The sequence below is a fragment of the Squalius cephalus genome, assembly GCF_949319135.1.
Source record: "Squalius cephalus genome assembly, chromosome: 15".
Classification (NCBI taxonomy): Eukaryota; Metazoa; Chordata; class Actinopteri; order Cypriniformes; family Leuciscidae; genus Squalius; species Squalius cephalus.
The window spans coordinates 14,735,022-14,762,809 of NC_137136.1; the positions used below are offsets into that span (position 1 = coordinate 14,735,022).

At 36.8% G+C, this 27,788-nt stretch overlaps 1 protein-coding gene across 2 annotated transcripts in view; it reads right to left on the reverse strand.

Annotated features, from left to right (window-relative positions):
* Positions 1-289: 289 nt before the first annotated feature.
* The window catches only part of npr1b (natriuretic peptide receptor 1b), a 44,711-nt gene continuing 17,212 nt past the window's right edge, over positions 290-27,788 (reverse strand). For both annotated transcript variants that reach the window (XM_079894741.1, XM_079894742.1), the window contains exons 5-22: positions 26,637-26,772; positions 15,651-15,745; positions 12,290-12,425; positions 12,126-12,210; positions 11,885-12,005; positions 11,663-11,737; positions 11,229-11,306; positions 10,601-10,705; positions 9,806-9,877; positions 8,753-8,912; positions 8,436-8,591; positions 4,860-5,028; positions 4,561-4,707; positions 4,326-4,449; positions 4,182-4,250; positions 3,166-3,340; positions 2,856-2,954; positions 290-1,359 (exon numbers count right to left, since the gene is read on the reverse strand). In XM_079894741.1, the coding sequence (XP_079750867.1) occupies positions 1,211-1,359; positions 2,856-2,954; positions 3,166-3,340; positions 4,182-4,250; positions 4,326-4,449; positions 4,561-4,707; positions 4,860-5,028; positions 8,436-8,591; positions 8,753-8,912; positions 9,806-9,877; positions 10,601-10,705; positions 11,229-11,306; positions 11,663-11,737; positions 11,885-12,005; positions 12,126-12,210; positions 12,290-12,425; positions 15,651-15,745; positions 26,637-26,772 (2,151 nt within the window). In that variant the 3' untranslated portion in view covers positions 290-1,210. The remainder of the gene's footprint in view (positions 1,360-2,855; positions 2,955-3,165; positions 3,341-4,181; positions 4,251-4,325; positions 4,450-4,560; positions 4,708-4,859; positions 5,029-8,435; positions 8,592-8,752; positions 8,913-9,805; positions 9,878-10,600; positions 10,706-11,228; positions 11,307-11,662; positions 11,738-11,884; positions 12,006-12,125; positions 12,211-12,289; positions 12,426-15,650; positions 15,746-26,636; positions 26,773-27,788) is intronic.

Here is a 27,788-nt window from a genome sequence, read left to right on the forward strand (position 1 = left end):
TTAAAGGAGCAGTTATTAAGAGTCTCTCTGCACTCTCAAAAGTGTCACCTTTAAGTGCCCATGGGAATGACAATCTGAAATTAAATAAGTGAGAGAATCCACTCAAGTTGGTTGTAAGTAATTGCAGTTTCAGGCAGGTACTTATATAGACTCAAGAGAATATAAGAAATTAAAAGATGATTTTAAAATGATACAGATCTTGATTGCAGTCAGAAATGAATGTCAGCCTTCTATATGAATGTGGTGCATTATAATCACGACCTTAAGATCATTTGGAGATAGACTCTATGCCATTAGAACCATTTCACTTTACTGACTATGAAACAAATATAAAGGCATAAAAAGTAAGTAAACATTCAAGCATGCAAAATAATACAAAGGCAAAGTGCTTCTCATAGATGATATTTGATAAAGAATAAATTCTGTTTCAATCTCCAAGTCTCCCATGTAGACTCTGCATGTATAATGAAAAAGCTGGGAAAATGATCTAAAATCAAACTGAGTGATGTTACGGATCTGTTAGCAGGTTGATTCTATTTATGCTTTATTTAAGCTGCTGTAGCTCTGCTTGGCTCACGAAATTGCATCAATTACACCAAAAACTCTCAAAACGAGGACCATAAACCAGAGAGCAATGCGTCTAAATGGCTTAAGGAAGAATGTTTATGTGCGCAAGAGTCCGACTGGGTGATACAAATTATTTGGAATATAAGAATCTAGAAATATTACTTCAATGAAATAAATGACAAAATAGTAAATTATTTGTCTTCAAAAGATTTGAATTATGAAAGCCAAGTGATTTTTTGGGGGTGGGGGTGGGTGAGTTAAATTATGAGTAATAACATCATCATCTTTAATATTTTCATGTTTTTTCTCACACACACCCTGGCTGGAAGTAATCATATTTATTTAGCCTACTATATTTTAAGCCAGCAGTGCTGCTACTTATCCACCAGGGGGCGATATTCAATCACACTCAAACTTCACTCCATTTACAGCTGCAGCTGGTGCTCTTACAAAAGAAACATCTTAAAGTACATATATACAAGGTCAGACATCATCTAGTGCTGTACAGGATTACATGCGTGTGCATTTGGCCAACAGAACCGGCGCCCAACAGTCTTGGCTTGGTTCCCCTGGGTGCATTTGACTATAGTCAGTGTGTCTCTGCTGATCCCGTTGGGGCTTTACACTCTCACTCCCCACCATCTCAATCACTGTCCTTCATTTCCCCCAGAAGCCAGTAGGTCGTCATCTTCCCTTTTCCCTTCATCTCCACTTCTCCTCTCAGCTCCAGCTGGAAACAGTTGAACTCCTGCAGCACATCTCGAGTGGCTGACGACACATGAATCTTCAGTGCTGCGGGATAACAGCGTGTAAATGATTACAGTGTTACTGTATATACACTGATTAGTTGAGTTTACACAGCTCACTTCATCGTGTTGACTTAAGTGTGTTGGCAAACATTATTTACTCATGTAATTTCCAGCAGCAGGTAATTAAAAGAGCCAATTATTTTTGATTGGCTTATTTATTTTTGTATTATTTATATAATATTACTATATTTATGAATATTTTGAATTAGCTTTTATTTTAATTTTAGTTAAAATTTTCGTTGCTTGCTTGTCATTTTTATAATTTTTTTAGTTTTAGTCAATTTACTACTTCACTTTAAAATTATTTAAATTCAGTTCAGGAACATGTGGAATCGGGTTTGTTGGGTCTTGGAATGTCTAAGTTCATCTGGTGACTGTCATCATTGGTCGATACCTGTCGGTGCAGTGTAAATTAGCCTTTAGATACCAAGGAAACATTTTTAATTTTCATAGTATTTTCATGTTAAGTTTGTCATTTAATATTTATATATCAGCTTTATTTCAATTAACAATAATAATAATAAAAAAGTTTAAGTTAACAATAGTTTTTTTTTTTAATTAGGGACATGCTAAACAGTTGAGCACGTCCTGATACTGGAAATGCACATAAATGGCGTAAAACCCCCAGTAAAACCCAGTGTGCAGTAAAACCCCCACAGTAAAAAGTATCAATCAGGATTATGATGATCGAGGCAGGCGTGATGTATGGATTGTGATATATGCCAATCTACTCAAAATTAATGTCTTTCCTGATTGCAATTTGTTTTGCTTTTGTCAAGTGTTATCTAAAGCCGGCTGATATTTCTCATTTATCTGGCAGCGTTTATGTGGGGAAACAGGTGGTGGGGGAAATAATTAAATCGGAATTACAATCAAATCTTTTCATCAACTTTTTTTGTTTAGGCTTCTTGAATGATTGATAATTTCATTATGGAATATTGGTGTTGAAAATTAAATACGTCTGGTAACCTAAGGCTAATACTAAAAATGCTAATTTTTAATGTCTTGGTTACACAAACAGGGCTTAGATTAAGCCAGGATTAGGGCATTTAAGTAGCTTTTATAAATGTTCCTTAGAAAAAAAACATTACTGGTGTGCATCTTGAGACAAAACAATGCCGCTGCCATATTTGAAGATATATCAGTGCAAATTGCTTTCAGTTAAAACAGCTCAAACATGGATTTTAATCTGGGACTAGGTTAAAGCCTTGTCTCTGAAACCAGGGGAATATGTAGTTATCTCAACCTCAGTGTGGTCTGCAGAAATGAATTGAACAGATTCTATACAATTTACAATCCTATACTTCAAATCTATTATAGAAATTAAACACACTCAATATGTCTTCAGTTCTTGTCTCATACCCTTCGTATAAAGTCATGGCTCAAACCACTAACCCTGACCTAACTGACCTGAACTCTTGCTCTTGCTACTCTTGCACAAGTTGCTATTTGGTGGGAATGGGAACAGTAAGTCCTTACGTTCTCCATTTGACTCCATGCGAGAGGATGTGTTTACTGTGTCTCCAAAGAGACAGTACCGAGGCATCTTCAGCCCAACTACTCCTGCACAGACAGGGCCTGAAACACACATACACATGGAAATGCTGTTCAAAACTATGCATGCTAAAGTAAAAGTTCTCTAGTCTATGGGTGAATTTGAGAAATATGTCTGTAATAGATAGCAATTATATGTTAACAAAACTTATTACAACCAGAAGAATCCCTGTCAGTTTTCTGCTAATTTAAAAGACTAGTTCAACCTAATTGAGAGTGATGCATTCATTCTAACCACTGTGAAGGCCGATTCGTAATTTGAGCTGCTCATCAGGTCGGTGGCGAATCTTAAATGTTTTAACAGCCTCCAGCAGAGCAAGCGACATGCGTGCGATCTCATGACCGTGCAGTTTCCCGTTCCGTACTGGCAATCCTGAAACCACCATGTAGGCATCTCCTATTGTCTCCACCTAAGGAACAATTAGAAACAAAACCACCACATCAGACAGAGATCCACATCAGCACAAAACACAAGACTAATACACGTAGGCCCGGTTTTACAGACAGGGTTTAGATTAAGCCAGGATTAGGTGAATAGACATTAGTAAGAGTAGCACCATATTTAATTTTTGACAGGAATGAAAATAAGGCTGTGAGGGATAGAAGTATAGTGTGTTCAATAAATTATAGTGTTGTTGATCAAATAATTGCAGCATTGGTGAGCATAAGAAACTTCTTTCAAAAACCAACAGCAAACATTTGAACGACAGTGTACCCTGACTAAGGTCTACAGGCTATATTTTTTATTTATTTTAATGACAAACTTTGCAATATGAAAATACACACATTTTCTATTAGGATGCATCCAATATTTATTTAAAATATGCTAATTAAGTATTGTCTCCCTTTTCAAAGAAAAAATATCCCTTAAGATTTTAATACAAAAAGAATGAAATAAAACCCTTTTAAAATGACCAGATATATATATTTTTTAAAGCAAAAGGTAAAATGAATTCATATTTCCATATGAACAAAATGTCACTTCAATAAAATGGCCATTAAAAGATTATTTATTTACTTGATTATTTATTTACTCATTTAGTTGCCAAAAAAGTGATAAACAGTCAACAAACATTTAATTTTTTATGATTTTACGTTTTTATTTTGTTATTAAGCTTGGAAAGATAAAATTGTTAAATGCAAGAAGAAAATGAAAATGAGGAATAAATAAAGACATTATTTGTTGACAAAAGTTACAGATGTATACAGCTGTTTAGGGCAAATATGTGGTCAGGTATGAGGTGGTGATACCTTGTAAACATCAAAATTGTCTATAATGGCATCAAAGCAGGTGTAAAGGTCATTGAGGAGGGTGACGATCTATGAGAGAAACACAATTAAAATCTTAAACGGGTCAAATACTAAAAAAAACAGGATTGTTTTAGTGTAAGATACCTGCAAAGGTGTGCTCTCTGCTGACAGGGCCGTGAAACCCACAATATCACTAAAGTAAATGGTGACAGAGTCAAAAGCTTCAGCCTGCACTGTCTCACCCTTCTTCAGCTGGTCTGCCACTGAACTACCACACACAACAGAAATCAGAAATCAAGTCCTATGAGAGTCAACCAAGTGTGTATAGGATTATTTTATAGTTGATTTATTATTTGTGCAGTATGTCAAGTGAACTGACTGAGGGAGGATTTGGTACAGTAAAGCTTCAGCCTTGCGTTTCTCCTCCAGGTAGGCTTGAGTCCTCTCCTCTACCAGCTCCTCCAGATTATTAGCATACTGCTCCATTCGAGACAAAAGATTATCCAAGATATTACTTCTGTGCTCCCTGAGAAAGAGAATGCGAGACAAAGAAAGAGACAGAATCGGGTGAGCAATAAGACGCATTTTATAAAATTGTTCAGAACGAAATGTTACAGAAATAAGTAAACAAGTGAGGCAGTATAGATGGCGATAACTAGAGGGTAAAAAGGGACAGACCTATTCTGTTTGCGGAGTAACACACTAATATGGTTGAACTCTGGTCTGTCTGATGATTCTTCAGCCCAACAGCGCTGCATCAGCTGACCCAGCTCTTCACTGTGGGCCTGAGGGTTCACTGATGGCCGTAGATACGGCCATTCACCCAGAGCTAGGCGGTCCACAATCTCTATACACAACCAAAGAAAGCGGGAGAGCAAGAAAAATAGAGAGAGGGGAACGTTTGAGCACAGAAAACCCCCAAAACAATTATACAGTAATCATTTACTCACCCTCAAAATCATATTTTTACATTTATATTACCTTTGTCGTCATCTCTCACACAAAGTTAATCTTTAAAAACACTAATAATTTAACCCTGTAAATGTTATCTTTAGCAAATATCAAAATGAATATTCATTTTTCATACTGTACAACATTATAATTTGTGAAATTCACTTGTATCAATTAAAACAGCTGATTTTAGTTTTTAGTAATTAAGACAAAATAAAACAGAATTTAAATATGAGGCCATTTTATTGGTTATGAGTCCTGATTTTAAATTTAGAAATTTACCCTGTTTATTTTCTAAATACATGTTTTTGATCTTATTATGAACGATTGATCCATGCAAGCAATTACATTTTTTTTTGTACCTTATCATTTTTAATTAAAATGTGATAATTTGCATTCAGATCTGCCTCCATCCAATTAACAACTGTGAGATTGAACCCATGAACCCAAGCCCTAATGTTTTTTTATTTTCGATCTTTTTCACTTGTATGTCCTTCAAAAATATGGAAGAAATGATTGGTCATATCACATCTTCCATTACGTTGTAACTTCAATAAGGCGTACATAAAATGATTGTGTTTTTTGGGGGGATGAACTGTTCCTTTAACTTCAACAGTATCAGTAGTCTTTAGACATTTTGCCTGTCAATGCGCCTTCCTTCCTTTTCTCTCTATTATCTGTTGCATCATGGCATTTTCCATCTGCCTTATTCCCACAAACTCCCACAATGTTTTATCTCCGTTTTCCATCCTCTGCCTGATCTCTCTCAGCTCTATTCATCAGGCTCTTACAGCTCTGAAAGCCTGGCAGAAACGGCTGTGGGTTGTAGCACTCTAGTAAAAACACCATTTCTCAGCTCCGTCTGAGAGGCTTTTCACGGACAATCTGTCCTGATAAGAAACAGCTCTTCAGAGCTCAGGTCATCTTTACTGCTGCACAATTTCTTTGTGTTTGTGTTTTGTATTTATGTGTGCTGGTGGTGCCAGGTTGATTGGTTGGCCAAGTATACACTAGGTTGATTGATTCACCAGTCTACAACCATAATCTTTGCCAACAGTAATCTCATTACCAAGGTGCCCAAGTGCATATGTGTGCCGCCCGGTGAAGATTGATATGATCTCCTCTTCTATGTCAGTTCTGATTATAGTGCTGAGATCACGAGCTCCAGATATGCTGACAGCACATTATCTCTGTTTGTATGTGTACCAGAAGTCTGTTCTTCACATAAAACACACATACATACATCGCTTTGTGGGCTGTAATCTGAATCACATGATTAAATCCATAAATTAGATAAGAGAGGGAAAGAGAGTGAAAGAGACAAGTGTGGATGGATATGCGTGTATGTGTTTGTGTGACAAAGAACAAACAAACCTTTGAGTGTCTCTGAAAGTGATATAAAAAGACAGTGATTTATACAGCTTTTCTTTCATTCAGTGTGGATTGAAATTATAGATGCAATGGAGACGATTCGGAACGTTACTTTAGCAACATTTTAGTACGTCGTGATTTTTATATTTTATGGCAATTAGCAACTCTGTAAAATCATACAAATGCAAAAGTCTGACACTATGACTGACTTCTATGTACGAATGAGAGAGCTCTTCACCACCTAAGGGTTGTTCTCTGCAGAAAAAAAAGAGAACTATATACAGGGGATGCAATTTGTGAGTATTTTGGCGAAATGACAAGATAATGTCAAGTGTCTTCCTCTTCAGACAAACTCACTGACAGCGGACTGAGAGGGGTAGTGGACTGCCAAATTAAGAGCTTGTGAGGGTGTTCTTATGCATACATACAGTACGTGTAAAAGATCATCTTTGATGTGTCTGTTGTAAAGTGAGAATATGCATATGTGTGTGTGTGAGCACAATTGTGAATGCCGTCTGGTTGTGTATTTGTTGACCTCTCTGAAGAACCTGGTTCATTAGCGTCTTTCATTCCTGTCACTGTGAAGGCTCTCGAGAGTAATTTGCGTGAGTGCAGAGCCGTGCATCAATATTTTGAAGCGTTTTAGAAAGAGGCAGAAAACCATGTTTTTCATCCTCCTCAAATTGTTCTCATGCCCCAAGTATTTCAGACCCCAAATCTCATGGAGAATCAAAATGAATGATATTAAAGGAATAAAAATGAATGACATTAATTTATTAATTAAAAGGAGAAGACATAAAACCAGACTTTTACCATTGGCAATTGAATGGGAACTAAGGCTTTCAAGCTTCAAAAAGAACATGAAAGTACTACAAAATCATCAGTCCAGTTCGACTTGTGAGCAATATTTCAGATGTTCTGAAGCCATATGAAACAGAAACGTAATGTGAAATTAAACTCTAAACTTAATTATATAAAAATTATAATGCTAGACATCATACACTTGCAGACTGGGCAAAACTGGGCATCATATAAACGACTGAGGATCACACACTACTTTCAAGCTTTTCCAAACTCAACAAACAGGCATCTTGTTGCTAGGATACGCATGACAAATGAAAACAATCTGTTCTAAAAATTGGCTCAAAAATCAAACATTTTTAAATTCCCTCCGACTGGATGGAATCATATTCTAAATGCTGAAACCAAAGTGGGTGCACTAATACACTATGCAATTTTCTGTCAAATCAGTCAACTCTGACTGGCCATTATCTGTAACTGGCTCTGACTTTTGGCAAATAGTGTTGACTCCTCTACTATAAATCTAGGCAAAAAATTTATAAAAAACTGACATTTGCTCTAGATCTCCTTGGCATGTTCATGAGAAAAGCACTAATGCCTGATTCATTAACAAAATGTTCTTTTAAATCAGATGTTTTCAATGAATCGCTTCATCCAGTTCACAAAAATTCATTCATGAATCGGTCTGATCTGGTGTACTGACTTAATTATCTGGTTAACAGTTTACAGGAGGGAAGAATTATCAGTGAATAACAATTAAAATTTCAGTCTATTCTTCACATAAAACTATAAAATGACCAGAGGACTTGGAATATAGTCATATGGATGAGTCAAATTGATTGCTTTTATGATGCTTTTATGATTACATCCTATATGAAGCTTTAAAGAATTGTTCCAGACCTGTATGACTTTCTTCTGTGAGGAAAACAACACTGACTTTCATTTTATGGGTTAAAAAAAAACATTTTTCAAAATGTCTCCTTTTTTGCTCCACTGAAAGTCATAAAGGTTTGAAACAAAATGAGAGTACATACATGTTTAAGGTTTAGGATTTAATATCAAAAACAGGATAGAGACTTAGGCTAATTGTGAAATTTATGACACGTGTATTGGCAAGATTTGATCTCTGACCTTTGGGGCTTAGCGAGTCTCCCTCCAGGTAAAAGACTCCTCTGCGCAGAGCCACTTCCTGAAGTATGATGCCAAAACTGTAGACGTCGCCCTTTTGCGTGCCTCCTGGAGGAAAGCACTCCAATCTCAACAGCTCTGGAGCCGTCCACAGCTTACCTACACACAGGCATATGCAAATGCACACAGACAGACAGGGGACTGACAGTGAACAACAGAGACCGTGACTGAGGTTTGCATGCATGCGTGTCGTGGAAATTGTAGGCATGTGAGTAAATTTGACACATGAATTGACAAAGAAGAAAGGTCACATGACTGACGTGCATAATAAGAGTGGGCATCCTCCGTGTCTGACTCTTTCCTGATGCTGGACAGCCCATAGTCAGTGATCTTTAGCACAAAACGATTGTCAACCACACAGTTGGATGACTTCAGGTTGCCATGGGATACAATCACACTGTTATGGAGGAAAGCCATGCCCTGAGGGGAGAGGAAGATTGGATAGCATGAAAGAAAGCAAGAGGGCAGGAACGGAGTAAAATGAGAGAAAATAGAAAGTTATCATGGAAAATAAATGCATGAACACTTAAAGGGATAGTTCCTCCAAAAATGAAAATTCTGTCATTTACTTAACTTCATGTCGTTCCAAACCTGTAAGACTTTCGTTCATCTTCGAAACACAAATGAAGATATTTTAAATGAAATCTGTCATTTTTCCACACAACTACAACTTTGTCGCTTCAAAAAGTTCATAAAAAGATCGTAAAACTAATCCGTATGGATTTAGTCAGAATTTTCTGAAGAGATTTGATCGCTTTATATGATGAACAGATTGAATTTTGGCTTTTATTCACATATAAACATTTATCAACCCAAACATCAGTTATGATGAACGGTAGCTCAAGCATGCTTGCTTGACGTGCGGGAACCAATGAGGTTCATTCTTGTGTGAACGTTTGAGCTTCCGCAAGAGCTTTATTGTCGTGCATCAAGCAAGTACGGTTGAGCTTCTCTTTATGTTCGCTGATCAATGTTTGTATGTGAAAAAAACTAAAAAATAATCTGTTCATCATATAAAGTGATCGAGTCTCTTCAGAAAATTTGGACTAAACCACTCAATTGATATGGATTAGTTTTACAATCTCTTTATGAACTTTTTGAAGCTACAAGGTTCTAGTTGCGTGGACTGTCAATGGAGGGATAGAAAGCTCTCAGATTTCATCAAAATATCTTCATTTGTGTTTCGAAGATGAACAAAAGTCTTATGGCTTTGGAACAACATGAGGATGAGTAATTGATGACAATTTTTTCATTTCTGGGTAAACTAACCTTTTATGGTAAATTTCACTTTAAGTAAAGAGAAGGGTCTCTACCTTTACTATGTCACTGACTAGAGAATATTTGAACATCCAGTCAAGTGTGATGCTTTCGTTCTCCAAAATGTCCTGTGCGTAGATGCAGAAAAAACTGAGGCAAGTACATATACATACATATACGGCCCAAAAAGTATTTGGACTTGAGGCAAACTTAATAATGCAGTGGTTCTCAACTGGGAGCCAGGGACCACTAGGGAACAAAGGGGGCCACAATATGACTTAAAATTATTTAAAATAAGACCAAACAAGTATGAAAATATAATTAAAACAACTAAAAATCAAGATATTGGGGGGGCTGACTTAATACATTTTTCTTACAAAAAGGATCTGACATGTTTGCAAATGTAATTTGGTTCGATATTTAGAACATAATTAAATTATTTGTTTAGAGTGTCCAAACATATCACTACACCATTGATATAGACAATGGACCTTTTTTGATTGTGAATTTTCACTAATGTGACCACAGCTTTAGGCTGGCAATTCCACATTTGGTACATTTAAACATTTCCTTCATAACCTGCCAACCTGAGATCTTCTACAGCCATTAGAAACAGTGTGTGTACATGCACATTTTCATATTGATGTATGAGTGTGGCTCTGCATGTCATCAAAAAGATCTGAAATAATCTAAATTGATAAGCCAATGGCCCACACAAGGAATTTTAATTAAAACAAAAATGCAGAATTGTTTCTGTAAAGGTTGAGTTTAGGGTTAGAGGATAGAAAACATCATTAGCACAGTAAGTCAATGAGAAGTCCCTACAATGACAGAATCCTGTGTGTCAGTACCTGCAGGCTGCCTCGAGGGCAGTATTCTGTGACGATGCAGATATTGGGCGGGTCGATGCAGGCGCCGATAAAACGAGTCAAATGCTCATTCTGCACATCTCTCATCTGGAGAACAAACATGCACTATTGTTCACAATTCACAGTATATCTTTACAAACATTTATAAACAAAACACTTCACTTGTTGGTATTTTGTGAACCTACAGTACCATTTCAATTTTTTAGGGTCGATAAGATTACTCCATTACTCCAGTTTTCAGTGTCACATGATCCTTCAGAAATCATTCCAATATGATGATTCGGTGCTCAAGAGCCTTTTCTTATTATTATCAATGTTGAAAATGGTTCTGCTGCTTAATGTTTTTATGGAAACTGTGATACACCTTTTCAGGATTCTTTGATCAATTGAAAGTTCAAAAGAACAACATTTATTTGAAATAGAAATCTTTTGAATTATACAATCAATTCGATCCATTTAATGCATCCTTACTAAAAAGAAGTATTAATTTCTTTAAAAAGAAAAAAAATCAAACTGACCCCAAAACTTTGAATGGTATTGTATTTGTAATGATTATAATCAGATTAGCAAAATAATCCTCGTTTAGAGCAAAAAACAGCATGACACTCACATGCTTCAGTTCAAACAACACTTTCCTCGTTAACTCGATGCGTTTTCTGTTGATGTATTTAATGGCTACAATGTTTCCCTGGGGAAAAAATAAGCGCGCACACACGTTATGTTTGCAGTGGGTAGCATGTGTGCATTTTGAGGTTCTAACAAACATTTAAATGGTAAAATTTTGAATTATAAATAGTTAATGCATAAATTACTACTCATACATTTTTAACATTTCAACTTGTATAAATTAACATTATTGAACATATGAACAAACATAAACTGGCAATGACTAAATATTTCTAAATTATCCTTAACCTATTACAAAATAATAAATGCTGTGAATAATGTTGATCATTGTTAGTTCATAATACACAATTACCAAATTGAACCTTATTGTGAAGGGTTACCATGTAAATGGTTAAACAGAGCTTGTCAGAAAGATACCTTAAAGTAGCCAGTCTTAGCGAACATCTGGAAATTACCCTCAGCTGTCAGCAGTGATCCATAGTTTGAACCTCTCTGTAGAGAATGAGAGAGAACAAGTGATATAATAATGATAGTAATTATAATAAATAATCAAATCAAATTAATATTAAAATGGAAAACCAGAGAGCTGTTAATATGAGTGTGCACTAGTATGTAGTATGTACTGTATCTGTGTTTTACTAGAGAGAGTGTGAGTTTGCTGCCGGTGCTTTTCAGGGCCTTTTCCAGATTGCTCATCTGAATGTCCTCCCAAGCGATCCTCCATAACTGAGCGACCAACTCCTTCTCCAGCTTCAGCTTTCTGTGTGTACATACAGTAGGTATTTAAGACGTACCCATATTTGTAGAACAGAACCAGAATCACATTTAGAAATGATTGATTAGATCTCAGGTATCAAAATCATCTTGCTTGATCTCTCACCTGTATACAAACACAGTCACAGTGAAGATGATGACAAGGATGAGGAAAAGAACAATGGAAATCATCTGGTGCATTCCGATTGTTCCTAAAAGGAAAGAGGGAAAGTGACAGAGATTGTGAGGTGGGTAAGCAGTTGGACTGCAGAACTAGTGTAAGATACCTACGTTCATGACAGTCAGGGTTGTCGTTCTTAAAGCCGCAGTAGGGAACATCCAAGGGAATGTCGCCACCTGGCCACTGGATGGCCATCCCAGGAAGAATCTTCATCTGCTTCTGAGTGCCGTTATACACTGCCACAATCTGCAGCACAACATGAAGTAATAAGAGAACAAACGGTCATAATGGAGATAGATAATTCTATTTATATGATTTAATAAATTCAAAATCTAAAATGGAAGAAAAACAGCAGTGTTCAATGTTAGACTTGTTGCAATACCTTAAAGCCCCAAAATCCAATCAAAATTGCATTTATTTGGGGGGGGGGGGGTTCAATGTCTAACACCTGTCTAACTGTCTAACAGTCTAAAGTAGTCTTTACAACTTAGTGTCTAAATTTCCACTGAGGTAAGACAGATCAGACCACAACCTGAGAAAGTTACTATGTCAGATTACGAAGAAATTAATGGTAACATTTTGGAAGAAACAGTATAGCACCTTAAAACATCAACCTGCGCCCTTGACACACTCCCAACCTTCTTTTTCAAAAGTGTGTTAAACTGCTTAGAGGCAGATCTCCTAGAAGTTGTAAACTCCTCACTCTCCAAACTCCTCCTTTTCCAAAGTCCCTTAAAACTGTTCTTTTTCAGGAGGGGCTTGACAACTGCAATCTGGATAGCAACATATTGAGCAATTACAGACCAATCTCAAATCTTCCTTTCATAGGCAAAATCATTGAAAAAGTTGTCTTCAATCAGCTGAACAATTTCCTAATCTCAAATGGATACTTTTGACAATTTTCAATCTGGTTTCCGACCACATCAAAGCACAGAGACAGCGCTCATAAAGATAATAAATGATATTCGGTTAAATAGTGATGCAGGCAAAACATCAATTCTGGTACTACTTGACCTCAGTGCTGCATTTGACACTGTCGATCATAACATACTTCTTGACAGGCTGGAAAACTGGGTCGGGCTTTCTGGGATAGGCCTAAAATGGTTCAGGTCACACTTAGGAGGGAGAGGTAATTATGTGAGTATAGGTGACCATAAGTCTGAATGGACATCCATGATATGCGGAGTCCCTCAAGGCTCAATTCTTGCGCCATTCCTGTTCAACCTGTACATGCTCCTACTGAGCCAAATAATGAAAAAGAACCAAATCTCTTACCACAGCTATGCAGACGACACACAGATCTACTTAGCCCTATCGCCTAACAATTACAGCCCCATTGACTCCTTGTGCCAATACCTTGATGAAGTCAACAGTTGGATGTGGCAAAACTTTCTTCAGTTAAACAAAGACAAAACTGAAGTCATTGCGTTTAGAATACTCAAGATGAGTATGTAGTAAAGTACTCAAGATGAACGCATACCTTGGGCTCAAACAACTATAAATCAAGTCAGGAATCTTGGTGTGATTCCGGAGTCAGACCTTAGTTTCAGTAGTCATGTCAAAGCAATAACTAAATCAGCATACTATCATCTCAAAAATATTGCAAGAATTAGATGCTTTGTTTCCAGACAAGACTTAGAAAAACGTATTCATGCTTTCATCACCAGCAGGGTGGATTATTGTAATGGACTCCTCACTGGCATTCCCAAAAAGACCATAAGACAGTTGCAGCTCATTCAGAACGCTGCTGCCAGGATTCTGAGCGGAACCACAAAATATGAACATATCACACAAGTCCTCAGGTCTTTATATTGGCTCCCAGTTACATTTAGGATTGATTAGAATAGAAGTATTACTGGTATATAAATCACTCAGTGGCCTAGGACCTCAATACATTACAGATATGCTCACTAAATATAAACCCAACAGATCACTCAGATCATTAGGATCACATCTACTAGAAATACCAAGGGTTCACTCTAAGCAAGGTGAGTCCGCTTTTAGCTATTATGCCAGCCGCAGCTGGAAACAGCTTCCAGAAGAGATCAGATGTGCTCCTACAGTAGTCACATTCAAATCCAAACTCAAAACACATCTGTTTATCTGTGCATTTACTGAATGAGTACTGTGCCACTGTACGTCCAACTGATTACACTGTCTTTTATTTTGCATCCTCTTTTTTATTCTAAACTGAACTGAAATGGCACTGAGAATTTGGTAAGAGAGATGAAACCATTCTGATGACCTGGGTCTGTGGTGGAGTAGTGAGTTTGACGTGATTAAACTTGAGGTTCTGTGGGGTGCAGACTGGATTGATTCCATTCCTAGAGCTTCCGAACAAATGAGTTTTTGGGGTGCAGACTGATGGGGCAAGTGAACCCGAGGTTACCCCGTGAGTCAGTCCAAGAGCTCCTCCTGTCCGTTTTTAGGGAAAATCGGGTCCATCGGAGACGTCCAATAGATTTCTTAGGCGTGCCGAAAGAACACCACAGACACAGTGTAATCACCATGGGAAAATCTCAGAGTAAAACTGGGAGTTGTGAAAAATATGATACACCGGTGTTTTGTCAGATGAGAAGTTAATCCATGTATCATCTTTTTACTCTTAATTCATTTTATAACTGTACCATATAACTCTTTTAATTTCTTTTAGAACTGTTTTAATTTTCCTTGCTTTTATTTTGTGATTATTTTAATTCTTTTCTCTACAGCACTTTGAATTGTGTGAATCTATTGAATTCATAGTGTATGAAATGTGCTATATAAATAAACTTGCCTTGCCTTGCCTATTTCACACTTCTAAGAGCCTGCAATGGGCACTAGTATTGTGTAATATAATGTATAAAAAAATAATTACTTGCACAAAGTAATTATTACATCAGAATATCAGAAAGATGCTTTTTTGTGTCCAGATAGTTTAGTTATGGCATCCACCAGCCAGGGCTAACTGAACTTTGACCCCTTGACGTCAACACAGGAGAACAAAAACTGCACTAGTCATGTGAATTCTATAGCTCTCACAGATAGCAAAAGCAAAATGTTAAAATGAAAAATTACTGAATTTATATTCAGAGAGCAGTTGAGATCTTTAATATCTATTCTGCATCTATCCGGTACACGTTCACACAAACAAAAAACATTCCCCTGACTGAATATGTATCCTATAATTAACCTCCCTACAGCCTGGCCTCCTAATTACCAATCAAGTGTCTTTCAGAAAGGAGGGTGCGTATGTGTTTGTCCTCTGGTTTTAAATTTATGACACCAATTGTCCCTTGTTTTTTGAGATTCAGGTGTTATATTCTAATTCATTAGCCTGTAACAAAGGCAAAACTGTTTAGATGACACACACACACATATCTGCTGTAAGAAAAATGTGATTGCATTACATCCATCTATTACTAACAGAAGCATCATTGCTAGAAACAGACAAATGAGAAAGCTGTGAGACAAAGTGAGATTATAACTAACCTGAAAGTTGCCACTGTTCGTGTCAGTCATGTCCCACAGGGCGAAATCAGTCTCTCTGTCTCCATTCTCATCAATCTGCACCAGACCAGTGACACCTGGGAAAACCAAGAGACCGAGTGTGTGTTATAGAGACGACTGCAAAAAATTAACATCAGAACACTAAAACATTAGCTTTGACAAAGTGAAGTGTAAACTTCGACCTACTCAAGGTTCATGACCTGCCTGGCCATCATTTGCAGCTGAATTTAAAGTTCAGCAGTACTCCCAGCAGTAAAATGTCAATCTAAACAAAATGATCCCCTCAAATGATCTACATCTTTTATGGACAAGTTCATGTACTTGCTTTAACAAAACAAAAACATGAGCTTAACATTTCAGCTATTAAATTCTTTGGAACTTTACTCCATTATAAGTGCCTAATATAACCTAGTATAACCTAATATACCATTATTTTCCAATAAAAACATACCTTTAACTGATCTCTTTAACTGATACATATAAACACCACAGAGACATCAGTTAAACATACAATAATGTCCAAACTTTAAAGGGATAGTCCACCCTTTCTTCAAAATATCTTTTCAATATCTTGTCATGTTTGGGTGGACTATATCCCTTTAAAGGTGCAACAAGTGATTTCTATGAAACACGGTTGATATTTGCAATCAACCCATACAAACACACCCCACAATTCATTGCTCCGCCCCCAAAATTTAACAACACGAAATGCAAGAGTAGATGTCTCTTTATTATAGCTGAAGCGAAGCAAAATAATGCTTTGCGAAAAATAAAGCAAAGCAACCTTGCCGTCTGTTTTCACACCTTTCCGCTTAAGTCTCACCAGTACTGAAAAGCTTTTCTAACATTAATATGGGTCCTAAAGCTCTTACTTGATCATAATTCTTCTTTTTCCAGTGATATTCCTCTGACCTTTTCTCTTTTGTAATGTCTCTCAGCCATCTCTCTTTCTACAGTCTTTCTTCAAATCTCCCTCTTGCTCAATCTCTCTTTTCCCCCCTCATGAGGGTATATGCCCCCTACTGCTGTGTTGTGGTGCTTGGTCCGATCCACTTTCAACAGCATTTCTCAGAAATCGCTTACTGCACCTTTAAGTGAACTATAATTATGCAAACACATTAACAATGAGTACCAACCACGTTATGAGTAATCTTAATGGTTATGATCACACATAGTAAATCAATCCATACACAGTGTGTGTGCATGTGAGCGTTCAATCAAATGTAATTGAGTCTCTTGAAAAGCTTCCGGTTATGCAAGATGGCCCCATCTTCCGATGAGGGTCAGGTGCGGGCTGTAATTTCCTGTGGAGGCCACTCACCTCTTTAAATGGGCTACAGATAGACGCAGAGTCCAGCTCAGAGGAAACACACAGTGACATTTAGACTGATATGAAAAGCTTAAACATTATCAGACTGGAAATGTCAAAGCCACTGGCGAGAGGGAGAGGAGAGAGAGAGATGTCCTCACATTGGTTGATGATAAGAATAGCTTTAACAGGCCTACATGAGCTATAAAAGGAATGGATGCTCACAGACAGTGAACAGTGACTGCTTGTGCAAACTGTATTCAGACTGTGAGGAATGTTTTGCCACATATTTCTCTTTGGAGGACAAAGGGAAATATCCCTGAACACTGCCACTCTTGCCAACGTGCTCTCAGAGGACATACAGACTTAATTCTGATCAATTTTTAGAATTTAGAAACACTAAATTCTAAATTAAATTTTTAGAAACACTGGGAAGAACATGGAGAGAGAGAGAGAGAGAGAGAGAGAGAGAGAGAGAGAGAGAGAGAGAGAGAGAGAGAGAGAGAGAGAGAGAGAGAGAGAGAGAGAGAGAGAGAGAGAGAGAGAGAGAGAGAGAGTGAGAGAGAGAGAGAGAGTGAGAGAGAGAGAGAGAGAGAGAGAGATTGTGTGTGTTTGTGTGCACCAAAAAATCAACTTAAGAGTGCAATGAGTGGACGTATAATGATAGTCGGAGTCATCTGAAGACAGGTAATTTATGTAGTGTAATGACTTAATCAGCAGGAAGTACAGGAAACTACTTGAGTACGACATGCCAGCATGACAGTGTAAATGGCAGATTGGTGCTGAATAAAGTCTTGAATAAAGTCAAAGTGAAAACACATCTTTCATATCTCCTATGATGTTGACATCTGTTTGCCTTGGAAAATTAGTTATCTACCTCAATAATATAGATAAGGTTTGTATAAATTGTGAGAATGATTTGTGACAGAACTGGAAGAATCAGTAAGAACAGACTAAAAATTAAGTATATGCCATAATTTTTCAGCTTATGACTATAGTTGCTTTGGAGCTGTTTTATAGTTTTATAGCTGTACAATTTTTGGTTATTACTACAAATGAATGAAATAAAAAAAACATTTTTAACAACATTTAGGCTAATGAAATATATGTGATATGTAAATGTTTTGAATTACAAAATGGAAATTAGAAATGGTCTTGTGGTAATACATACATTTTTAAAAGAACAAATTCTCTCTATTCATAGTATAGGTCATAAAAAACTGCATGAACTACAAAACAAGAATTACAAAACAACTAGCAAAATGTTTTTACAAAGAGTTTTAGATGTAACAGTATAATAATTACGTCACAGTGAAACTATTTCACATCAACTACCGATTTATCTCATATCACTAAATTAAAATTATGGTAGCCTACCTCAACAACACAAGGATAATATATGCATTAATCTATACATTAATATCTATACATTAATATCACAGATTAAAAATAATAACAACAAATAGTAAAACATTAATAGAGAATTAGTTGTGAGAAACTAATAAAGGTGCATGAAATGATGGGCAATGGGCAGATTGTACCCCATTTTGAGTCTGTCCCTTTCTGAGCCAGCTATAACAGGCACAATGTAACAGAACTGCACTCAATCAATAGATCTGAAAAGATTTCATTATCTTTACAATAAAGATGAATGATTTTATAAATCAAGAGAATCAACTCCCCCTTTCAAATGTCATATAAAAAGGCAGAACAAGCATGTAGAACATTCTGTGCTTCCTGTCTATTCAGCGACTTTATACTGAATACAGGATATAACTGTACTAGCTGGATCCAATTTAGTCATTTCAATTTTGGAGGGCGGCTGCTGTTAAAGATGTCTAAATGAGAGTCTTTATTTTTACAGAGATCTAATTGCAATCAGCAGCCAAATTAGTCATTGTAATACATATGAATGTCATACATTCTGTACATCATAAATAGCTCATCTGTGAGTGATGTTTTGCTATTACAGCACGAATGAGACTATTATCTTTAGTTTTGAAACAATGTCTTAAGTTTAAGAAATATTTTAAAGGGGATCTATTACCTTGAAGGGGACCTTGTTTTGGGGGTCAATTACAATAGGGTTTCATGCTTGAATGGTCAAACAACACACTGTTTTTCACATGTTGCAGCACCTCTCTTCCCAGTTTGTCAGTAACGCTCTGTTTAGTTTCTGTCTCTATGAAGCCCCTCCTTCCAAAAAGCACAATGTGCTCTGATTGGTCAGATGGACCAGTGTGTTGTGATTGGTAAACCACTTTGAGCATGTTTCGGAAATGCCACGCCCCTTACCATAACCGTGAGTTTCAACACACTACTTAACTTAAGTAGTTACGGAACTTAACCAGGCCTCGTCCCATTTTTCATATGCCTTGAGCAGGAATTATTTAAATAAGGAATATTGTAATGTATACGTTCACGGAACAAAACTCAAACGAGGGATTTCAGAGAGTTTACTGATAAAGAGAATAACTCCCTTTGGAGAGGACTTTGGGCTTTGTAGACTTTTTAATGTTCAAACAGCAACATTATACATTAAATAAAGTTGAAAATGTAAAAGAAGGTCCTCTTTAAATGTGAAAAGAAACATTTTTATTTAATTGATAACTATACTTGTGGCGGGGGAGGCGTGGTTCAGCGAGGTCTGCGACGAGAGAGAGAGTGGAGAGACGAGCGGCGGTAAGTGGGTCAAGTGCAAAATGACTTACACCTGTGTCTCGTTGCAGTAATTGGCGTGGGGAGACCGTATATAAGCCGGACTGGAACTAGCGATCGGAGAGAGAGGGTTGAGGACTCGTGGGACCGTGAACAGAGGACTCTGAACGAGAAAGACGAATGCCGACGAGTATTTTGAACTGTGGAATGAGATTTATGTTTGACGCGCATGTTGCGCGATTGTGATCTGAGTTTATTTAATAAATTACCCACGAGCCTCAGCCAGCCGACCCCGGTCTCCTTCATTCTCACACTCAGAAACAAGGGGAAATACAACAATACTGTTTTGCTTTTTATTCCCCAAACTGTTTTAAACCAAATGTATTCCAGAAAAGACATCTACAGGAAAAGCTACCATGTATGAAAGAGTCTGGGTTTGGCCCATGTGGTAGTCTATCAAATTTAGGCCACTAGCTTAGGTCAAACATCTCCAGAAACACACCTGGCTGTGTGTGGGTGGGCAAAACAACCAAATGTAACCACCTTTTCCTTGAAGCAGATCCCATGGCAACAGGACACCTGCTGATTTTAGAATAATGTGAGGGAAGTCAAATACTGTAGATTCATTGGGATCAAATAAAATGGAAAGGTGGAATAAGGCATGAGTGAATGGATGGGTGATAACAGGAGAAATCTCTTAAATCCTTGTGCAACGTTAGCTTCTAAAAGAGAGGACAACTTCCAAGGTTGTTTGTCCCTGGAAACCAAAATGTTTCATTTAAGATTTTCGACTAAGACATAGACAGACCCTCAGCGCATAACACATGAAAAGACAAGCTCTGAACATCAACAAATGACAAGAAACTAACAGTGAGGACAAAAACAACAGCAACAGCATAATAAGCAAGCAGTAAAACAATAATAACAGTAACTATAATTCATTTGTATCTCAATGCATGCTGGGAAGTGGGAACAAGCCAAAGCATTCATTGGAATGACCAAAAGATCATTTTGTGCTTTAAATGGAAGCAAACAACAACAAAAAAATCTTTCTTTTACAGTTATACAAGTACATTATGATAAATTCCAAAATTTCAGCCATAAATAAATTATAAATATTAGCCAGATTATGTTCATTACCTGTCTGATGTGTGCTTATGCTGAAATATAATTAAATAATGGTATGTAAATTAAAAAAACTTATATCGCGTGTCATTATGTGTAGGGAGTTGGCTCATGTGATTTATTTTCCACGCTTCAAAACTTCTAATGTTTTGGCACTAATTTTATGCCCTTTCTCTCTCTAACTTCCCTCAGTCTCGTTCACTCGGATGTACGTGCTTACGTTGCACGAGTAGCCCTTGATCACTTGGAATCCGATATGGAGTCGATTTTTTATTTATAGTTTTTTCCTTATAAATTTGTTTACACACCAAGGACTGTATGTATGCTTGGGCTGTTAAAAAATTCTATATAAACAAATATTAAATATTAATATATTAATTAAGTATAAAAAAAAATAAAAAATACACAAACGAAAATTATAACAATACAATAAACTGTGTAAAAACACAGTCAGCTTAAGGTAGCTACAAGTATTAAAAGTCAAAATAACTAATATCATTGTAGAGTTGGGTGGGGGTAAATTTAGCGCGACCTGGTGTGACGTCACAATCAGGTTGCAGTGTGGTCTATGGAGTGTACATATTAAGTAGACTCACTCCCTCTCTAAAACTCGAGTGGTCAAGGGTCTGACCAATAAACTTCCCTCGTCCACTTGACAAAGTTGAACGCACAAAATGGCGGGAAAGTGCTTGCTTAGTGATTGTGATTGGCCATAGTGAGCATTGATGATTCCTGGTTTTCACGGTGCACTGTGGGACTTTTGAATTTGAATATCTATATTGTCCACCAGAGTGGAAATTTGTCTTTGGCAACACATACACCAACTACTGAGAAACTAACAAGCTATTATAAAACAATATACAGACAAGGTCACATTACATAGAAAAGTACAGTTCATGTCACTTTCTGTTACTTTATCAATCACTTGCAGAATTAAGGACTTCTTGAACACATTTTTAATACCAGAGGGACTCTTTAGCACCTCCCAGATTTCAGGGGCTCAAACTGGCTGAAGAGAGGATGGGAGCTATCTGCCATAATACTCCTCGCCGCCTTCCTTGCCCTTTCAGTGAAAAGTTGTGTTAAGGACATCTAGGGTTTACCAATATATGACTTGCCATTAACACAATTCTAGAAAGTTTATTTATCTACATTTTAAGTGACCAAACCAGGCAGGGAGACGAAAGGTTAGAACACACTCAACAATAGATTTATACAATCTAGATATGAATCTAAGATATGCTGACAAACACCAAGGCCAGCAGTTGTCTGAGAAAAATAGAGTCGCTGCGAGCATCTATTGAAAACATACTCTGTACTCCCAAAGAAGCTCACCTGGGAGTCCAGAACTGTACCAAGATATTTAAATTTTTTCTATAATTTCAACATGTTAGTCATCAATGGAAACTGCCTCAATTATCATATCTTGTTTTGTGCAAATTCCTTTGTCTTGGCAAAATTAATTTCTAACTGGCTAGAGCGAAACCATGTTACAAGGGTGAGCCAGATAGGCAGCACCACCTGAGGGGTTTGTTTTCGCAACTAGGCCCAGTATGATGTCATCAGCATATTTAAATAATCTAAAGTGTTTCTCATTTATCATAAACTAGTAAAAAGAGAAAAAAAGAACATGGGAGAGAACACAGCCTTGTGGACAGCCAGTCCATCTATGGATCGCAAGAAACAAAGTTTGTGATCCAGAAAACTAACCCTGTGATATTGAGATCAATCAGAAACTTCAGGAGAGTATGTGTCTTCATTGAATTAAAAGCTGAGCTAAAATCTGTAAATAAAACCCTATATCATTTAGGATGCATAAGATGATTTGTAACTGTATTAAGCAGTGAAATTGTATTTAGCAGTAAAAATTAAGCAGAGCCACGACTCTGGAACACCCTGCCTCTAGAGATTAGAACGGCCCCTACCCTGTCTGTCTTCAAGTCTCTGTTAAAAACCTACCTGTTTTCTTTAGCATATTGATCTCTATTCTTAGGTTGGTTTTACTATTTTATATTTAGGGGTCAAGGCACCTATTGTATCTGTTCCCGTTCTTATTATTCTTCTTCTTCCGATTCTTCCGTCATGGAAGTTTGCGGGAAAGTTGTAATGATTTGACATTCTGATAGAGGACAGTCCCAACATTAAATACACCAATTTTGGTGTGTCTAACTCATTCCCTCTAGCGCCACCACCTGTCCAAAGTTTCACTCATATTTATGCTAATAACTTTTGAACTGTAAGGCCAATCAAAACAATTATTTTTTCCTCTGATTCCTGAGCTCATGACAATTCGATTGTACGATGTCCCTATGACGTCATTTTCCGTCAATAAAATATGGCCGCCATTTTGAATTGTCCAAAAAAACTACTTTTTCGAACTCGTCCTAGACGGTTTGTCCGATTTGCACGAACATTGAACCAGATCATCCTCAGGCAGTGGTGACAAAAAGTTATGGAATTCAAATTGATTCATCAAACGTTTTCAATAAATGCATGAACAAATTTTACGTAGCGCTTGCGAAAACAGACGTAAGGCTGTATCTCTGCAACACTTTTTCGTATTCAGACCAAACTTGGTACATGTCATCACAAGCATGATCTGAGGCTACATGCTGCGTTTCGGCGCAGCGCCACCTACTGGTCCGAAGATACGAAAAATGGCTATTTTTGCCTATAACTTCTGAACGGTTTGTCCAAAAATCATAAAAGTGGTCTCGTTAGATTCAGGACTGATATCCAATTTGTCCATATTACCGTTTTAGGCGTCAGCCATTTTGAATTTTGCACCATAATGCTGTATTTTAAGAACACATGAACGGATTGTTATGAAACTTGGTATGGGTCATCAGCACGATGCCCTGAAGGAGCCTGAGAAGTTTCAAACAAGCGCCACCTAGTGGTAAAATTAAATTTTCAAATGCTTATAACTCTGGCTGTGGTTGATTTTCAAGGGAGTCATCTCATTAGATTCCTGAATCCTTGCCGAGTCCAACAATACCAAACATGCTAGGTTTCGCCTTACAGTTTGTGTAGTATTGTGATTTAACGCTTAAAAAACATTTGCCAATATCTTCGAAACCAATCGAGACGAAACCACCGTCAGAAGTTTGGAAACATAGGTCGTTGGCTAAATGTTCATGCCCAAATGCGAAAATATTGATAGTAAGGGGTAGTAAAATCCAATCAAAGTCAGGTGTCAGTAATTTGTTACGTGTTTTTTCATATAAATGCCTATAACTCCGAAGCGAATTGAGATATTTTCACCAAAATTGACACACAGATGTATGGACTCACTCTGAGGACACATAAAAAAATGGTGGGACTGAGCCTCTTGTTGGCACTATAATAGAACAAAACATGAAATTCCCATTGACTTCAATACAGTACTGTGATATAAAATGCTATACTTTATGAACACATTAGTGTATCGTTACAAAACTCGAGTCTCGGCACCATGCCTTGATGGTACTCAAATGCCTTGATGGTACGCCATCTTGATTTTCATTCAATACCTACTTTTTCGAACTCCTAGACGGTTTGTCCGATCGAAATGTATCATCTCCAGACTGTGCCGACTAAAAGTTATGGATTTCGTGTCGATAGACGAAACCGTTTTCGTATACCGCAGCAGCAAAGTTGAGGCATGATGCCAAAATGACTATTCCGGCTTTATTTCTCTGCAATGCCTTGACATATTGACACCAAACTTTGTATGTGTCATTGTCACTTCACTTCACTTGACCACATAACATCAATTTTGTAATTGCGCCACTTATTGGTCAAAAGTGATAATCCATTAAATCATTTTTTCCATTACTGTTTAAATGATTTTTCAGCCATTTCGCCTAAAATCCTCTTTAAATGTCTTTCATTGCTCATTGTTGCAGTTGGTCTGACACTTTCAGCCATGTTGGCATGTCTTGTCGTCTTCTTGCGCTTGGCCCAGAGCATGCTTGCAGCTATATTTGAGTCTGATACTGTTTTGCCACTCCTGTTTTTCCATTCTATATTTGAGTCTGATACTGCTTTGCCACTTCTGTTTGACTATTTTATAATTTAGTCTGATACTGTTTTGCTACTCCGGTTTTAAGGTTGCTCTTAGCTTTGCTGCTTTTATTTGTGTTGTATGTGTTGTTTTGCAGATATTATTTTCTTATTATTTATCTGGTTGTTCTGTAAAGCACTTTGGTCAGCCTAGTGGTTGTTGTTAATGTGCTATATAAACAAAGCGAACTTGAACTTAAACTTGAACTAAACATCAGTCTATCAATAGTCCACAGGATGCCTTCAACAGAATTTGTCGATCTGTCGGAAGCAGACTTTGGGGCCATTCAACCAGGTTGATTGATTGCAGAATATTTTACCCTGTTATTTTTACTTCATAATTAATCACACTGAATTAACATATTTAATTGACAGCCCTACTATGTACACATGCAGACGGACCTAAGGGCCTACACTCACATAAGGACTGTATATACACAATAACCTTAAAAGGTAACACACTCTGTATACACAATAAATATATGCAAAGGCAAACAACACAACACTGCTGAAATAAATTCAGTATATCAGCTCTAGAAAGAAACCGTACCGTAGGATACCACATGAAGGTTTTGCATAAACCATCATATTAAGATTGTGATTAATTAATATGTATTTTTAAATAGGCAGCTGAGTGTCATCTGCTACAGTAAATGTTCGTCTGTGTGGGTGTCTGCACACATGTGCGACCGCTTTTCTTTTTCTGAACCTTAGAATTTATAGAAGTCACATCATAATTCTGGAAAGTACATCATCAGATCCATCTCTGCAGGGAGCTTCTGTTTGTAAGAAGGGTATGTAATGCCAGACTTTTTGCTGCAGGGCAGATTCATACATAATCTGTTTAATTGATAGAAATCAAACGGGACCTGGCACAGACCAAAGCCTGTTTCTCTTTCTTAATGATTAATTAAGCTGGGCAAGGCTTTTTTAAGAGGCTCCCTGAAATAAAGTCGTTATTGTTTGTTTCTATTGTATTCTTTTTTTCTTTGGCATACTTACACCACACTGGAAAAGCAACACATAAAACATTGCATTCAATGTCAATACAAAACTAGCATTTTGTTGTTGTTAAAGACCAGAAAATGTAAATGTAGCAAAGTCATGGAAGCACTTAAAAATAAAAAATCACTTTTGAGTTACTGTAGTGATGGAGCAATGTTTCTTTGTTTAGAAGATCATTGAGCTGAAGACACAAAATATTGCAAACAGAAGAAAAAAAATGTCTCAACCAACCTCAATTCAACCCACACAATACAACCTAACCACCATGAGAAGATAAAAAGAATCTGTTTTCTTTTTCAAAACGCCTGACCTTCAGCCAGAGACGTTAACATAACTCTTTTCTCAGTAATCCAAATTTGACCAAAGTGTTAGACAAGAAAGACATTTCTGCAGGATGTGACCTCTACAGAAGAGAGGAGAAAAGGCCAGAGATATGCTTCAGTATTTGGTGGACATTATTCGCTTTTGAAAGCTTCTCAAACATTATTAAAATGAATCAGCATCATATGACACTATGTGGAAAAATAGATGCCAAAAAAAATTACGCAGAAAGATACATGGTCTGCCAGTGATAAAAGATTAGCATCATGATGTTTTCATATTTATATATCACCCAATTTCATATTTATTAAAAAAATTATATATTTTTTTATTTATTCATTATAAAGATATACTATTATTTTTATTAAGATTAATAATATATATTTTTTTTAATTATTATTTATTAAATTTATTTTAAATTATATCAAAGTTTAATGATCTGTCTTTTATAGTTTGGTTGCAATGAAAGAAAAAATCCTTAGCTCATAACTGGATTATGTGCTCACCATAATATGTCCGATTCCACATTCTCTTTGTGACAGATTCTCCTGAAGGTCGATCCTGTCCCTCTGAAAGACTCTCATTTAGAGCATTGCAGTACAACATCAGACCGTCATAGAAACCACCTGAGATGATGTTCATCTGAAAGAATCAAATATCCAAATAAGTGAATGCACATATGTGAAAAATTCATATTCATCACTATGAGGCTACTCAAAGATTTATACAACTATTTATTTACCTTTATTTTCAATTTACAAGTCAAGTTGCCTTTACACAATATACCTTTGCAATTTATACAATACAGATTTTCAAAGCAGTTCTGGGGATAAACAGGAAAATAATGATTCAATGATGCAAACAGAGTTCAGTTCTGCTGCAAAGCAGCTCTAAAGAGAAAATAGTGTCATTGTTCAGCTGAGGTCAATTTAGTGTTGATTCAGTTCTGTTCAATAACTGTGTAAAGACCATCAAATAATAACTTAGTTTAATTCAGCTATAAAGCTGCTCTGGAGAAAACAGTGATGTCATCGTCCAGCTCAGTTCAGTTCTCATCCAATAGTGTCAGTACAGTCAAAATCAATAATATTGCAATGTATGTATATGTATATATATGTATGTGTATGTGTATTTACATAAAAACCATGCGCATTACAAATCAGTCCAGCATCCAGAGTAAATCGTGCTGGTATTGATGGACATGTTAGATTGATTTTCTTGACACACATCCTACCTGGAGCATGCTATTATGCTGTTGGTTTTTTTAATACACCTGATCTGAATCCTTTACCAAATATTTGTCAGAAATGAAAAAATAAAGTCAGACTATGTGAGGCACAGGGTAAAGTGCTTCATCTCTTAATCTTTTGTCCCAATCCATTCAGACCATTTTACCCTTGCAGAGATTCATTTGCATGTAAATGAACAGAACTGATGAGAGAGTTGCTTTTTTAAGGCACAGTCGCTGGGTAAAGAGTTTTTTCTTTTCATATTTCATCTCACTCAAGCCCTGTCACTTTCTGTATGTGAACTGGGACACAGAAAAACACTTGAATATGGTCTCCGAAGCAAACCTCTCAATTAGAATCCACACTGAGTGGAAAATCATACAAATTAAGACAGATGTGCTCATACAGCTTGTTCGACTAGGAGAGAAC